General features: G+C 37.4%; 1 protein-coding gene across 26 annotated transcripts in view; it reads right to left on the bottom strand.

The window, feature by feature from the left end:
- Positions 1-16844, bottom strand: part of COBLL1 (cordon-bleu WH2 repeat protein like 1) — a 79139-nt gene that overhangs the window by 43881 nt on the left and 18414 nt on the right. For 2 of the 26 annotated variants that reach the window (XM_023931098.2, XM_023931099.2), the window contains exons 1-2: positions 3932-4061; positions 3240-3482 (exon numbers count right to left, since the gene is read on the bottom strand). The exons of 18 other annotated variants lie outside the window; for them this stretch is intronic. In XM_023931098.2, the coding sequence (XP_023786866.2) occupies positions 3240-3274 (35 nt within the window). In that variant the 5' untranslated portion in view covers positions 3275-3482; positions 3932-4061. Of the gene's footprint in view, positions 1-822; positions 1309-3239; positions 3483-3931; positions 4062-12454; positions 12885-16844 lie in introns of those variants that run through there. 6 more of the 26 variants (XM_086896834.1, XM_086896831.1, XM_086896827.1 and 3 more) reach the window with 6 other exon arrangements.

Here is a 16844-nt window from a genome sequence, read left to right as displayed (position 1 = left end):
TAGGTGGGTAACAGCTCAGTGCTGCAGGACAGCAGCTAAGAAGTTCTACACTAACAGGAAAGACAAAATCCAACCCCTCTCCCTTTACCTGCTGTGGAAGGCTGGGTTCAACTACAACAGCAGCACTTCCCAGCTGAAAATTTAGATACAGCAAGAATAACTGAGAAAGCATAGCAACGCAACTTTAGAAAGCACTGCAATTTATTTTCATTTTTCCTACAGGTGTTTTGAACAAAACAAGCTTTCTCCCTTTTAAAAAGTTCTTCATTCTCCAGAAACTCCCTCTTAGCAGTTATATCTTTTATCCACCTGGAGTTTTGTAACACTTAAAATCTTTGGTACAATCACATAACCCAGAAGTAGAAGAATTTATTAAACTGAAGAACAGAGATGACTTTAAGTATTGGAAGGGAATGGGATGCAGGAAGAGTTTCTTATCCTGAGCAAGATTAAATATAAATATCTCTGTGTATATATCTGTATGCATTTATACACAGATGCTATGAGACACATGATGAATGTATGGAGTTCCTACACACACAAGCAGGTCAGCAAATAAGGCATCCTTGCTCATTACAGGAAAGAAAAGAGGAAAAAAAAAAAAAAAAAAAGTTGCTTAGGCTAAGAAATTTTACTAAAACAAGTATTTTATTTACTAGATTTCAAGAGAAGCATCTTGGCAGTTAGTATCCAGAAAAGCCTGATGTAATAAAGAGTTTTCTCCCAACATATGAGGATGGTAGCTATAGTTCCCCAAGCAGAAACACCGCGCATCTTGGGCTAACGCTGCTTGCAACACTAACAAATGCCTTGAGTACCCACCTGCCACCAGATTCTCCTGCTCATCCTTTATAGCTGCCTCCTCAGCATTCACTCTCCTGCCTGCATTTTCCTCAGAAAGCAGAGTGGAAAAACCTTTTACCTCCAGGAACAAGGTCACATTTAGTACCTCCTCAAATGCCAGTGCTGCTGCTGGAGCCCCAGCCTCATCTCAGGCGCTAGGCACTCTGTGAGGGGCAGTGGGCACTACGAAGCAGAGCCACAAGTCCCATCTCATCTCCCTGCACAGCACAAACCCAACCAGCAGTTTTCATGGCCACCTTTACAGCCACTGACAGCAGGAGCTCCCTCCCCTTTGTCCTACTTTAACTTTACCTCCCTCATTGGTTGGCAGCTCAGGGCCCCAAATGAATGCTCTTATTTTTTTCTTCAAACTCATCCCCATCTGCACACAAGGGCTGTCATTATCCCCTTTCTCTGCTTATATCCGCACGCTCAAAATCCACTGGATCCACTCTTACTGGATTCCTGCAACGAGCAAGAGGCAAGGAAGAAAGAAGATATTTCTTTGAAGAAAGCTGGCTCCCCTCATGATGGTAACACCAAAGCTATTTTGGATGACCAGCTACTTCCATTTGAAAGCCTCTGCACTTTCCATAAAAAGGTACAGGGCTTCAGCATTAAATATAAAAGAGGAAAAAAAATTTCTTATTTATATAATAATTATTATCATCAGCAGCAGTCTGCTCTGTTTCTGTAAAGAAACTTTCCTAATGAATACTCTGCTCTAAGTACTATACTTCACTTCTACATTCACCCTTGCATTCTTTTCAACTTTCTCCACCACAGCCAGTTTACAGCAATATACTTCACCACTGAGTTTTTAACTTGGTAACAGATGATACAGTGCCAGCAGCCTACTGACATCTACAAGAAGTTCAACTGAACACTGTTTCTTAAATTCTTTGCTGCTGTAAGCAAAGTCCGTCTTGGCACTGTGCAGTTATTTAGGAATTTAGTCTACTTAGGTATTACAAAATATTTTAATGTTTTCCATGACAAATGAAACCAGTATACAACACACAGAATACATAGCAAGGACTCTACCATATTAGACACTAAAAGAATCAACTTTTACAAGGTACTACAAGCAACAGTGGGGCTTTTTTCCCCAAAAAAAATTTAAATCAAAATCTGATGAATGCTAATCAAAGAAATCAGAAAAGCTCTACAGTTTGCATGAAATAACAGCAGTCCTCATTTAAAATAATCTCAAAAACCTCATTTGAGCTTCTAAGCACCAAATATCAACTTAAAATAAAATAGGCAACAGCTTCTATACCCAGAAATGTACCACAGAAGTTTCAGCAGTCTGTCCACATGGATAAACATTTTTACACACCCTCATCTCTTAGCCAGAGATAGGACTGTAAAAACCTTGTGGAGAATTATTGCATATTTTGTCTGAAAAAGGACAACAGACATTAATTCCTCTTTCTTCATGCAGGCCTATATTTAAGTTCTGGTAATTTAAGTACTGCCCTACACCTGAATTCTGTGTTCTCTCCAAGAGGCAAGGATTTATATGCTACTGCAGGTACATAATTATTGGTAAATATTTTTTCCTCACAACAAGTGTTAGGACAGCAAAAGACAAATATTACTTTGAAGCCATTCTGCTCAGCCACTAAACAAGGAGAAGGAAGAATAATAGCTAAAATTGATTACACTGCTTTTCTGCTTACCTCCAAGACAGCACAGGTGGTTCTTCTCCATTAATATGAGGTGAGTTTCCTTCAATAGCATATGGAGGTAGAAGGGAGGGTGTGTGTGTGTGCATGGCAAGCTCACTGTTGCTCCCTTCTGCTACTGCTGACATCAGTAAGCCTACCTATTTATAATCCCACCACCTGACCAAACAGCCTACAGAGTACATCTAGAGATTTGTACAGCCTGTAATCCCGACATATCTACTTCAGCCAATTCAAAAGAGAGTATTAAGTAGCTTTGTTATGTCTTCTGTGGCTTTATACCATAAAAAGAATCCAATCCTGTTTTCCGCACCCCTTTATATTTGCACAAAACAAGTTTAAATGGGAATTCTTAGAATTAGGACTAGTCCTTCCATCCATGCTTTTTAGCCTTCCTCTTCCTGTGAGACAGCCAACTAAGCACCTCAGGTGAGCATATTCTTGGGATTAATGGAATATTTAGACAACAGAGGCAAATACCCATTTACATCCAGTTAATTTGATCATCAGTACTACCTACAAAACTATTGAAAATTAAGATTTTTCCAAATCAATTTCACAAGCCAAGTACAATATTTACGCTATCACAAAACCAAAAACAACTCAGAAGTGTTTAAAGTAGGATAATTTACAGAAGCTTGACCTCATTGTCAATTAAAACCAGAAGCTGCTTAAAAGCAGCTTAAAAGCAATTCTTGATTCAGTTACCTCTTCCCAAAGTCAGCCCTAATGCGTTCAGCCATGGGAGGGCTGCTCGTAGCTGAGTCTGCCCAGGGACTGGGAAGGAATGCAGTCAACAAACTGGGGAAGTGCTGTCATCAGTGGCAACATCCTGCAGGTTTCAATCATTGGTAAGTGTTGCTTCTAGATCTGTATCAGACCACAGTGTGTTTCAAAGTAGCTTGAGTACTGCTTCAGTGAGAGGGAAACATCTGTGCGAGTACCTGTGTGCTGAGTAAACAACATTAGTGACGTTGCCTTATCTAACCTTTCCTACCTGAGAAGTCCTATCACCAGCACCCATCCCACATTAATGCCAGACAAAACAGAAATCTAAGTCAGCTTTGCCTAAACGTGTGTAAGGTTTAATTAAACCATTAGATGAATCAGTTGTGTTCTGCAACCAAACTGCAACAGTTAACAATAGAAGAATAAAAATCCTTTCACTTGGTTGATAAGCTGGAGAAGGCAATAATGCAGAGGCAGCCAGGCTGGCAGGACAAGACTGCCTGTAGGAAAAGTTTGGTGCATACAGGGTATCAGTGTTGGCTAAAACACCAACATATTGCCTGTGGCTGGTATGTCCCACACAGGACACAATATTTGAGAATTTCACTTGGAGGCAGTAATTCTTATCCGGGTCTAAGGGCTACAGCTAGAAATATACAATTAATACTCACAGTAATAAAACATCTGGGTTTTTTGTGGTTTTTTTGGTCCTGCTGTTATCTTGTGGTTATTTTACATACAGTTAATCTAGTTAGCAATAGCCTCCTTATGGCTCTCACAGATTAGGCAGTAAATTTATCCCTGTTGAAAAATCATAAAGCTTTCATTCAGGGAGTGACCAGCAGAATTTAATACTACCGATCACAATCAAGTGTTCAACATTTCAGATAACCTGAAAGGACAGAAAAACTTTCCATTTCTACAAGTATGTACCTGGCCATTTTCCTTTCATGAATACTTGTGAAAGGTAAAATTATAAGGACTTTAAAAGATGAGGAAGGAGGAGAGCTTGCACAGAGAATTAGGGGGGGAAAAAAAACAAAAACCACCTTATAAAGGAATGGAATTTAAATGTTTTGTTAGAATTTGGTTTAGAATTTTAATGTGCTTCTCATTTTTTCATGAAGCATCTACTTAAATCACAAATCCTGGCATTGCTGTTAGCAACACTTCCTAAAACTGAAACATCAACTGAATATCAGTATCAGCAATGAAAGGCAATGTATGTGAATGCACCATAAACTGCAATTTCTTTTCTGATTTCTAGTGTGTATATTTAAAAGAAGCAAAATAATTCTACTTTGCTAAATAGAATGACATTATAGGGCTAAATACAAAACACTTCAAACAAAATTTAAAAAAAATACAAAGAAGTCCCTGTACAGGTCACATTTGAGTACAGATCTTTCAGGCTCTTCAATCCATAGAATTGTTTCCAAGACCAAAAGCTTAAGACTTGTACGTACTAGTGAGGAAAATAATCCACAACTTTCCCAGTACTCATTTTTAGATCTTTAATACTTTCAGATTCTTTTTTCTGTATTACTCAGAGCATTTAGTACCTTTGCAATGGGGAGAAAAAAGAAAAACTCAAACCAGAACTCCAAAAAGCCCAATGCACTGTTAAAATTCAATGAACATATATCAGTAATGTGAGTATGGAAAAGCTGCTCAGAATTATCTGGTTTTAAAAATCCCCAATAGGGACATATCAGTGAAGCTGGGAACTCTTTGAACCTATTGTCTCTATTGTTATAAATAAAATACCATTTTTTTCTAAAACTATCTGATATTTCATCTAACCCTGAAATAGTAATGATTATTTTTTTAAAAAATAATCCTCCATGAGAAACTGAAGTCTGAAAGCAGCAAGAATAGCAGGAAACACAGATTACCAGGGTAAGAATGGCATTCTTCCAGATTAAATTCTTGCTTTATTAAATACTCTGTTTCTTCAGTTGCTTTGTACCTACTGAGCTGACATCTCATCTGTGATGGACCAACACAGTCAAGTCTCCATGGAAAGGCAAATAGTTTTGTTAAATCAAAAAGAATTGGAGAAGAGAGCATAGACAAGAGGCTTCCAAAAGGCTTGGAAGTAGACCAAGAACTTCTTTTACTTAAGTCACACATCACTGAGGAAAGTTGATATTAGATTGTATCATCACTCAACAGTAAGTGGGTCTTAATTATTTTACCATTAGTTAACATTTGGTTTAAGGATTTCATGCATCATCATTAGACAATTCTGCTGCATGTTCTCTTTTCACTTACTTGGAACAGTTACAAAACAGGACAAATTGACACATGAACAAAAGGTAAATGTAAGAACACAACATGGCCTCAGTTCCCATGTCCCTTAAGCCATATCTCACCTTTGACCATCTCTCTTGATCCTCTCTGAACCTTCTCCTGTTTATTACATCCCTGTGGATATGGCAGAGACCAGAACCATGCACTTTATTGTCATTAGAGATTTATACACCAGAGACATGCTGGTTTCCCCTTTGTTCTCTATTCCTTTGCTAATACACATGGCAAACTGATTTGTAGTAAGCCAATCTAAAGTGAATTTAATCTCATTTTATTATCCATTTACTTTAGAAAAACCTTTCTGCAAGTCCTCAGAGTCATATATCCTCTTATTACAATGAATAATAACGCTTTACTGTCATCAAAGTGTCACCTTATATTCAGCTGCTTTCCTAGATTATTAACATGTTGAACTAAGAGTTCCAGGAGAAATCCCTATGGAACTCTGAGGTGGCATGCCCTCACCTTCAAAGCAGAACATTTCCATATCACTGTTCTTATTATGGGACAAATTATACAACCATGCAAGTTTTACTGTCTTATGCCATGCTTGTTTAGTTTCTTTAAAAGCCTTGGGGTAGAGACCAGGAAACGCCTTTTGAAGGACAAACATGACTGTGCCAGCAGGCTTTTCCTCACACATTTGGTCAGCACAGCCCTTAGACTGTTTTCTCTTTCCACAGCCTTAAGACATTTACATTGTAGATACACTGCTACATCAAAGAGCGCCTCATTTTATTCTTGATTCATGTGCTTGCTGCCTGAGTCTGCAGAGAAACAGGTTTTTAATGTTAAATTCAGCCACCAAATTTAGTTTGTCCTGAATAAGGTAATACTCAAGAGCCCTTAGCAAAACTGTCCTAGCTGCTGCGCAAATTCAGAAAAAAAGAGTGCCTACTCAGAAAACTGTGGGCCAAAGTACAAGCCTATATTTTGGGCCACCTGCTGACAGTATGACTTTGATAAATTGGTGCCTGACCCTTTCACTTCTCTACCTCAATTACAACCTTTTATCCTCATTTTAAGATTATAGATCCAACTAACACAAAAGTTAATATGCAAACACTAGCATATTTTTTGACCTTACTGAGTCATTATTTCATCACTGCAAAGGCTCTGCCTCACTATTCCGAAATTGTTTAAGCATTTTCTTCTGTGCCAATTTTCTCCACCCCTCCAAGAGCAATTTCTGTAACTTTTTCCACGGGACCACCACCTTCTTCTCACCTATGACTCCACTTGCATTACACATACAAACACCTGGCAATCAAGAATCCATACTATTTCTTGGTGAGTGCATGACAATTTCCCTCACTGTTAAGGTCAAAGAGAACCAGAAATCAAGGGACTTGGGATGGCTTGTGACAGTTAAGCTCTACAGAGGAGCACAAGGGTTAAGGTAAAAGCAACAAAACCCCAGTGTTTGATGAGCAAAATGCTTCAATTCATGCTCACAAGGTCAGAGAATAAGAGCATACTAATAGATGTTATACAGAAGTTTTGTTCATTTCAAAGCAATGAGAACTGCAAATTGCAAGACAATCCTCAACTTCTGAGTTTTGGTGATTCAGACATACTTGAGAGAACATGACACTAAAATTAAGAGGTCATTAATCACCCAGAAATTATCATTTTGGGAAGTCACCATCTCCTCCCCCCCAGGTACTCAAGTTACAATACAGAAATGTCTAAGTGAACCAAATACATCATTTAAGGAGTAAATGCCATGTCACTACACGTTGCTAGGTAGTACTGACATGGGATTAATGGTTGCCAGGAATAAAAGATAAGGAATAAGAGACAACCAGGGCTGTAAACTGGGGATTTTTTCCAATATTTTTCATGTCAATTTGATATAGCTAGGTAACAGATGGTATATTATGTTTTTCCTGCCTTGACACAATTCAAAAACAAGTTACAGATGGCTATAATGAAATCCTCATTAACACACTTATATTTTCACAGTTCAGTATAGCAATAATGAAACTTTCAGGTCTGGAATTTCCTGTTGGTTAATTAGTGGTTAGGTTAATAGCCTGAGGAAGTGCACAACCCAAAAAGTTTCCTTATTTTTTAATCATATAATTACTATAGTCATATTTCTGGGAAAGCTCTCAAGACAGATTTAATGTCACAGTAAAGCTACCTTTAAAGCTCTCCCTTGTTTTGTGAAACAACTGTATTATTTTATTTAGCAGAGCACGTGGGCAGGAAAGCCATGAACAGGCCTAATTCAGCTGCCTCTGGGAAGTTTCAGCTTGTTTTTATTTTGAAGATACCAACTTAGAGAATTCTGCCAATACACATTACACCAAAAACCCTCTACAGAAAAGCAAGGATCAACAAGTATGGGTCTATTGCTACAATGTTATCATAAGATCGTATATTAATGCTTAAATAATAACTTCTTTTTAATCCCAGTTTATAATCATCTACCAAAGCTTGAAATATGACATATGGTTAACAGCATACTGTGATATCCCTAAATCTCTGATCTAGAAAGAGGAAAAGGAAAACAGAACCACCACAAGTCTTGCACTCAGGTGCAAGTTAAGCTGCTGCCAGCTGTAAGTTGTGTTATCAACAGTATGGTTAAACCAGTAGTGAAAGATGTGAAATTCAGCACTAAAAACCATCTGGATTTTAGTAACCACACACTACTTACTAACAGGTAACACTGTGCCCTCATTACTGTGCTCCTTATGCTGTGAGGCTCAGGCTGCAGCCAAAGCCATACCCTGGCCAGCTGTGCCTTTGCCAGGTGGTGCAGCCACACCTCCAGGTAACCCACACCCACACACGGGGCTATAGAACAAGTGCCTTGGCAGAATCAAGTCCCAAAATATTATTGAGTGCTGTTGCTGATTTTTTTTTCTTCCTTTTTTAACCATTACCAAAATACATTGAGAAATTGTGACACCCTGGTTACCAAGCACAAATGGAAACAACCCTACAGCTCTTTGAAGTGCTAAAGCTTCAAAAGAGGACAGCCACTGCCAAACCATCACGAAAGCAATGTAATGTGGAAAACCTGACTTGTAACTGAAGCTACATAGTTAAAAAGAGACAGTATCCAAGTATTTAAAAATGTGTAATGCTAAAAATATCTTTTAAGCCCAACAAGCTCACTTATGACAGGGAAAGAGAATTCGGATTCTCTAATAAACACATGATCATGATGATGATGATGATGTGAGATTTTGCATCCCTCCCATTTCTTCATAATCTATCTTGACATTAAGGAGAATTTAAGCAATATTATCTTCCTTAATGAGCCATGTACTGCAAAGACTTTCTGGACTTAATGTCACTACTGGGTTCAGCAGTCAAATACACCCAGAAACCAACTGAAAAAACCCACAGTGTTTTTAGAGATTCGAGAATTACAGCTCCAAACAGAGATACAGTGCTTACTTAAATCACTGTCAGAGGCCTAGAAAGCAAATTTTAAAAAATAACAGACAAAATAAAGTTCCTGCAATGATTTTCTTCTGGAAAAATTCCACATTTTAATTCAGAAACCTTCAGATCCAGTTTCACATACAAGTTTCCATAATCATATCCATTCCTTGAGAGAACAGTCTGTACTGTGACAGATCTTTCTATGGCAGTGTTGCAGTAAGATATTTAGATGTAGCTTTAGTAAGAAGTTAAACAAGTTTCTTGTTCTGAATATTTACACACGGTATAATGCAGTTTTTATAAACCTGTACCTCTGGTTAAGTTCAGTAACACTCGCTCGTCTCCTTCCAAAACAAAAAGTTAAAAATAATTGCAATGTTTCAATGCTAAACAGCAGTTAGTGAAGCAAGGACACCTTGTGTTTGCTTCACCCAGCACTCCCTCACTTCATTCTTCAGAACAGTGCATCTGGTTCAACAGTTCTCTTAATGTTTTGAGTTTCTGGGCTTATCAGATGACAAAGAGAAAAGAGAAAAACATTGATTATTATTGTATTACAGTTATAAACTTTGTCATGCCAGTTTCAGGTACTTCTTCAAAGTGAACACAAGACAATAGAAAAATTATACAGTTAATTATACTACAAGCATAAATACTAAAATCTGCATAGAAAGTCCTCCCCTTTTTAATAATGACATCAAACAACTCTGATAAGAGTTTTCCTTTACAGAAGCTGAAACTGATTTACAAGAGGGTCTTCATTCCAGAGGGGTAGGAAGTTGTCTGGGTGAGCAAAAGTCCATGGCTATAAAGATAGCATGTGGGAAGGAACATGCCTTAGGTTCCCTGCTACCCACAAGACAGGAATGAGGAAGAACAATACAGTGTTCTTTCTTAATGCACACACACAAACCTCCTTAATTCAGATAAGCATCTATCTTTGGAATGAGTATCACAGACAGCTAAACTGGGAGTGTATCACACCAGCTTCTGGAAGGGGCAGTTAGTCATGTCTGGGGATTCTCTCAGTCATTCTGTAGAATAAAGCTCAAATAAACAAAGCAAAAAAAAAAAAGATAAGGAGATTATGTGGTTCCATTATAAAACAGTTTAAAATATCTCAAAGGTCAAATGTAACAGGTCAGCATGATGAAGACGTTATTTGTACAAAAAAAAAAATTAAAGGCTCATTTGGTTTTCTCTGCTTCAAACCCTAATTCTAGATTAATATTCAGAAGTGCAAGTGCTTTCAGTCTCTATTACATGTGGTTTTGACCCAGCACAGAGTACACCCACCCAAGCCATGAGCAGCCACAGATTCTCAAGTAGCATGCTGTGGGAAATGGTATCAGAAGCTTTGCTAAGGGCCAGGTAAGCAACATTCACTAGACCTTGTCTTAGGAGTACAATAAGTTGGTCAAGCAGAACCTACCTTTACCAAAACCATGCTGGCTGGGACAGAGCCCCTGATTGTCCTGTACATGCCGCATGATATCACTCTAGATAATCTGCTCCATAACCTTCCCTCAGTGCATGGGGCATTCAGCTCATCACACCACACCACCTGTGCAGACTGTCTGCTCTGTGTAATGGCACAGAAATGCTTAACAAAATATTGTGCACTAATAAATTCCAAATTCTTAAAAAGCTCTTCACATAATTGGACCATGCCCTTGATTTTCTACCTACTCCAGAAAGATTAAAAGAGGAGGTGATACAAATATTCAAACACTTCTATTTGTGTGGGCTACAAACACTGAAATTCTACCAAATGTAAAAAACAAAAAAGAAAAATATGAGAGAAAGCGAGAAAAAGGAATATATTTACTTGTGCAGTAATAGGCCTCTTACACCATAGCAACTGCACAAACGTTTCTAGGAGCCTTGTCTTGATGTGCTGCTAGAAAAGCATTACATTATTATGATTACAGTCACAGAACATTTGGTCTGCTTTATCTGCATTATCTAGTTTTAAACTTAAGAGTACAATACATCAAGTTTTTATGACTCAGTGTTTTACTGTAGCCCTGTAAACATTGCAAGCCTTCAACAGAAAGGCAAACGGTTACAGTAAGTGACTATTTCTGGCAATTCTTTTTCCTATAAAACATCAAACAATCCAAGTTAGACAGCATATCCCAGAACTCAAGGAACAGCATGTATCAAAAATAGGTCTTTTTCCTTGGCCTTTTTGCTTTTCTCCTCTCCCCTTGTTGGCTGTTTGTATAATCCAAAATATGTCTTTTCATAAAGGTTCCTAGAGACAAAGTTTCAGAGGTAAGCTCTTGTGACAATTTTCTAAATCTTATTTTAAAGACAGGCATAAACAAAAGTAACTATCAAAAGGATATGGCAGGGCTTATAGCACAATCATGAATTTCACTTTCTCAACAGCAAGCAGAGATTTTCTTTCCCAGTGAAAAGTCACCAGAGACACCAACAGGCTTTTATTCAAAGTACTGAAGACTAATGAGAATTTGATACAGAGTACACAAGTTTTGAAATACATTTTCTTAAGATACGATTACAGTCCTTTCATGATCTATGTATTGAAGGAAACATTGTGCCAGGCAAAATTCTAATACAGAAAGGACTCAAGTCAGGACCTGTGATATAAAAGAATGTACATTTATGTGTACACTTCCATATTCTGTCTTCTGTTTAAGAAGGAGTAGTCACAATTGTCCATGACTTGTACTTGAGTCATTTTAAAAACAAAACCCAAAATCTAAAGTACAATTAACTTGTTCCTTCCATTGCAATCTATAGCAGCCTGAAGGACTTCTGCAATAACTAACTTAAATCACAGACACTTCAGTTTGCACACCCCCACTACCTCAGAAGCTTGATGTGCAGTAGAAAGACCAAACAAACTTCCTAAATAAAGACAAATAATTAGAAACTTCTCTGTCCCTGCTCCTCACATCCACTTCCACCTTTGGTTGTTCCTATGTGGAAATCCAGACTTAACAAAATGAGGGTTTAACTGCAAGTATTCTAGCACTCAAAACTGTGACAAAAATAAAGTGCAGTTTTTAACTGTTTCTTTGCAAGCCTTTTGTTCATAATTTTCCTAAGATACACACTGCATTTATCATAAAAATAATAAATAAAAAAAGCACAAGCCTGATTGACAAAGAATGGAATCCTCCTGACAACACTGCACTTTTGCCTCTCACTATTTAAGACCTTCCAACTTTTACTACAAAACTTTCCAACAAACAGTACAACTACAAGTACAGACTGTAGCATCAGATATTTCCACTGATGGTTTTAAGATTATGCAAGAACTCAGATACCACATTCATACAGCTCTACTTAAAATTTACACAGAAAATATGTTAATTTGGAATAAGAAGCATCCACTTTCAAAAAAAAAAAGACCAAGTACAACTTTTGTAATTAGGAGACAAATGTAAATGAAAGCACCTGCTTATCAGAAAAGCCTAGCCACATGAAGTATGCAGCTTGATACTTACCATGCTCCCACATTTTTCATTTCTCTTACTGAAAAATACAAAGCCCTCAGTGAAGACGCTGCAGCCCAGAGGTGTCTCAGTAATGCTTGCTGAAGCTTTGCTAGCCCAGACTTGATTTGTCCCCTTAGTCACCCGCCCTGCCTCCGCAGCGAGCGGCTCTGGGGCAGGCAGCGAAACCCAGGCAGCGCCATCGGCCCAACAGCACAGCACGCGTGGGAAGTGCCTTTCGTTAAAATAAATACCTCTGCAGCAAGAAAATACTGAAAGCGTGTTCAAAGTACTACAATAAAAACTTACAACACTAAGAGCACTGACTCAAATGGGTATCCAAACGCTAGGGCCTAGGGAGTGGCAGGCCAGCCTTTGGGGTGCGGGCAGAGGCGCTGGGCCGTGGCTAAGCCCAGGGAATGCTGCCGGGGCCCCACTCAGCAGGGATGCTACTGCTCCCACCTGGGCACAGCAGGGCTCTTCTGCTGTTCCCTGCCAGAACGACAGTAAGAAAATACAGACAGGTGAACCCCTGCCTTTCATGCAGAGATGTTACTAATCCTAAACTGGCTGTAAGGAAGGAAAGCTTTTCCTCCCCAAGACATGCCAAGCAGGTGCAGTGCTTGCTGAAAAGTTGTTTCCTTATGTGTTTGCTTGGTGTATAATATTTTCCACATTATATTACTTCCTATATATGAAAATCAGTCTTAAACATTCAAGTACTTATCTCACCAAGATTTGAGCAACTCTGTAAAATGGTGAAAGGCAAAGCACTACTACTTCAAAGCATAATGCAGCTTTTAAAAACAAAGTCTCTCTGCATCCTTCAGTTTAAATCAACAAATGTCTTGAATACAAAATAAAATCAGCTACCTCCATAAGCACTGTTGTGTCTACCTAGACAACCTAATTTTAAAGTTAAACCATCTGCCTAGAAAACTGACTACCTGGAAATAAAATATTTGCATATGTAACACTGCTGGAATTGATGAGACCAATGATCATAGTCCTTCAAGTTATTGCTGAGAAGTGACACATTTTGCTTTCCAGCTCCACTCTGATCTTTCCTTTTCAATGACCAAACCAGGCATTGCTTAGAGACTCGATGCAGTAGGTTAATGAACTGGTATTGCTCAGAAATTCTCTTTCTGGTTCCTCATCTAAGCAGGTTTCAGCAAGGACAAATGAAGCTAAAGATAGACAAAAAAATGTGCTGTACTATCCTGGTTAGACCAGGTCTGCAGCACAGACATTTTTTAAGTTCACAAGTAACTTTCCTGCTGGAGATGAGGCAACAGAAACTGCTGCTTTAATAGAAGCCATGAAAAAAGAAAGCCACAGGGTGGCACTGCAAGTAGGCTGTATTTTGAAACTACTTGGCTGTTTATTTTTTTCCAGACAAATCAGAGCATATCTAATCCCATCTGTATAAAACAGGAGAGTGGTTCAGTAGTTTTTCTTCCAGTGTTCTGTTTTCCAGCAAAACATATCCCTAGAATATAAATCACATCATAAAAGAGGCATCTACTTTAGAATTGTAAAAGTATTTTATAAATTCATAAAATGGTATTTAAGGGCATTAGCACAAGAATGCTATTGTAAAGACAGGCTAAGAATTGTTACCTATTTTGGGTTTGTCAGTTCATTCTGAAACAATTCAAGAAAAAAAAAATCTTCCCAAAGCATGTGCATTTTCATACAAAAGCTAAAGAATTGTCTTCATACCATGACTTTTTATCAATGTTGAGATGGCAAAATTTCAAACAGATCTCTCTCTGTGAAAGGAAGGACAGTATTAACTTTTAAAAAAAAGTATATGAAAAAGTCTTAACACAGCATTCAATACTATCATATGCTTTTAAAACACTTTCCTTCTCAATATATATAATAATAATAGTTAATTTCATCCAAACTAGATGACTTAGTGCAGCAGTATTTCAAAGCTAAACTTAGAAGTCTATTAAATCTGCTTTGTTGGCTTCTTGTCTCCCAAATTTCAAATCCCTGCCATTTGAGTTAAAGCAGAAACACTTGCAAAAAGAGCTATTCCTGTACATTTAGTGAAAGAAACAATTTTCAAAGGAGAGCTGGAGTTCATCCAGGATTGCAAGTTACTTTCTACTTTATAAAACAAAAGGTCCCTTCAAGGTATAAATTTGATATTTCAGTAGATTCTGAACTAACAGACACTATAGGACTACACACAACGATTTTAGTCGCTGAAGTCCTAGATCAATTTAAATTTTGAGTTTGAAAGTATGATCAATAACAAATAAAAATAAACAGCAAGGTATATTTTAGTTCAGTTACACCATAATATAAATTAGAACATAAATTCATCTGCTATAATTTTTTTCTTTCTCCAGAGGGCAAGGATTCTAAAGAAGAGAAAGTTTTCATTTTTTCCCCTCAGACAGAAGTTCAAGAGTAGACTGGCAATTATTCCAAATGACAAACAAATATAAGGCATTCTTTCTGCTAGAAGATTGTTCCCTATATTTTTAAAACTGTTTGTATATGGAGATTATTTTGCTATTACACAGAATAACAAATATATGGGCAAAGAAATATGCTGTGACTTTAACATTAGATAAGACAGATGATTATGTAATAGTATTGATTGCCAAAGCTATATAAATTTTATTTGAGCACATATTTGCCTACTTTGTGGACTCATACTAATGCACTCTGCACGCTAATAAAGGGTTTCTGCCTGACAAAGACTAAATTTAAGTTAGTGAGCTAGAAAAAACAAATTAATTTTGGTACCAAAACATCAGTGCCAGGTGTCAATATTGCTTAAAAATCACGTATTTAATAAAAAAGTAATTAGGGCACAAAACTCAAAGGAAAATTCCTACTACTATCAAGATTTGTCTGTTATTATTTCTTCTGCTTGGAATGGGAGAGCAAGGGCTTCTCTTGAATTGTTGGTGTGTAGACACTGAGTAACTGTACTTCCAACACTTCATACAAGAACTTCCCAGTTCATCAGTTCAACATTAAGCATGATACTGTTTACACAAAACACTGCAAGGTCATGTGCTGAATGCATCTAGTGGAAGTGAACTCCATCAATTCTAAATAAAGTAACTATTTAAGCAAAAAAATAGACACACTGGATGCAATCTAATACACTTCCAATAGACCACACTGTGCCCCTATATTGACATCTATGCCATTATTAATAGAAAGCTAAGTGAAAGTGGACAAATTTGTGAAGTAGGTACATTGTTCATCAAGCCCATATCCTTAAAAGCATGGGCTTTGAGGAAGCTCTATCTAAGAAGACATATGGAAGTAACCAGCATGTCTTTTGTTTGAATTATGGGGTTTTTTCTGCTTTTTAATTTCTTTATTTAAGGTATATTACTGCTCATAGTTAATTTGTACATATTTTTCACAGCTTTGGAATAATGTTTCTGGGCAGCAGAAACTAGCCAAAGCATTAAGCTTCCCTAGTTGGATATTAGTAACTGGAACACCACTTGGTCTCTGATATGCCATTACAGAATTTTCAGTTCTGGATTAGAGGTCACACACACATACAATCCCACCAAGAGTAAAAAATAAAAATCAAACAGCCAAATTTTGTCTCATAAAATCAAATACCAAAGAAAGGACTCTACCAATCCTAGTCCTGTCTCACCCAAAGTGAAACAAAAAACCAAACAAATATAATCTATGTTTTCACATCTTGGGTATCTGAGAACTTCAAAGTTATTTATTTATGCAGATGACTAAATATTTCCCTTCATTTTTCAAATATCCTTGAACAGAAGTATTTGTTCAAGAACATAAAGGACTGAAAATAAATGGCTGTATAGTTCTTGTCACTGCAATGCAAAACATTTATGTCCAGTTCTTAAAAACTGCAGTATCACACAATTTAACACTCTTCCTCAATCAATATTTAGTCCAAATTTCTGCACAACCCACATGAATTTAGACAGAAGAAGATAAAAGCCAAACAAAATCCTGCACACAACTATTCCTAACCAGCACTGCAAGGCACATTCTTACATTCCCATGAAAGTTAACAGGATGAGGAGCAGGGCTGCATGTTCCCTTGAGGCCAGGCACAACTGAATTACTGGACAGAGAACAAGCTCTGGTCCCCATCACTTGCACATACACATAGATCATGGGAATTCATTTTCTCTGGGTCACTTGGCTACGCAGCTGTGTGTGTGTCATTTGTTTTTAGAACACAAATATTTTCTTTTAAATGAACAACCAAGTACTACATGATAAAAAAAAAAAAAATCCAGAAGAGACAAAAATATCTGTCTATATGGCATGCTTTCCAGCATAAGCTAAACACACATGCAAAGCCAGTTTTGTAATGTTCAGTGAAATGATCTTATGAGTACAAATTCTGCCAAATTAAAAACTTAAGACA

Source organism: Cyanistes caeruleus, chromosome 7 (genome assembly GCF_971803275.1).
Source record: "Cyanistes caeruleus chromosome 7, bCyaCae1.hap1.1, whole genome shotgun sequence".
Taxonomy (NCBI): Eukaryota; Metazoa; Chordata; class Aves; order Passeriformes; family Paridae; genus Cyanistes; species Cyanistes caeruleus.
This window is presented reverse-complemented; position numbering and strand designations above follow the sequence as displayed.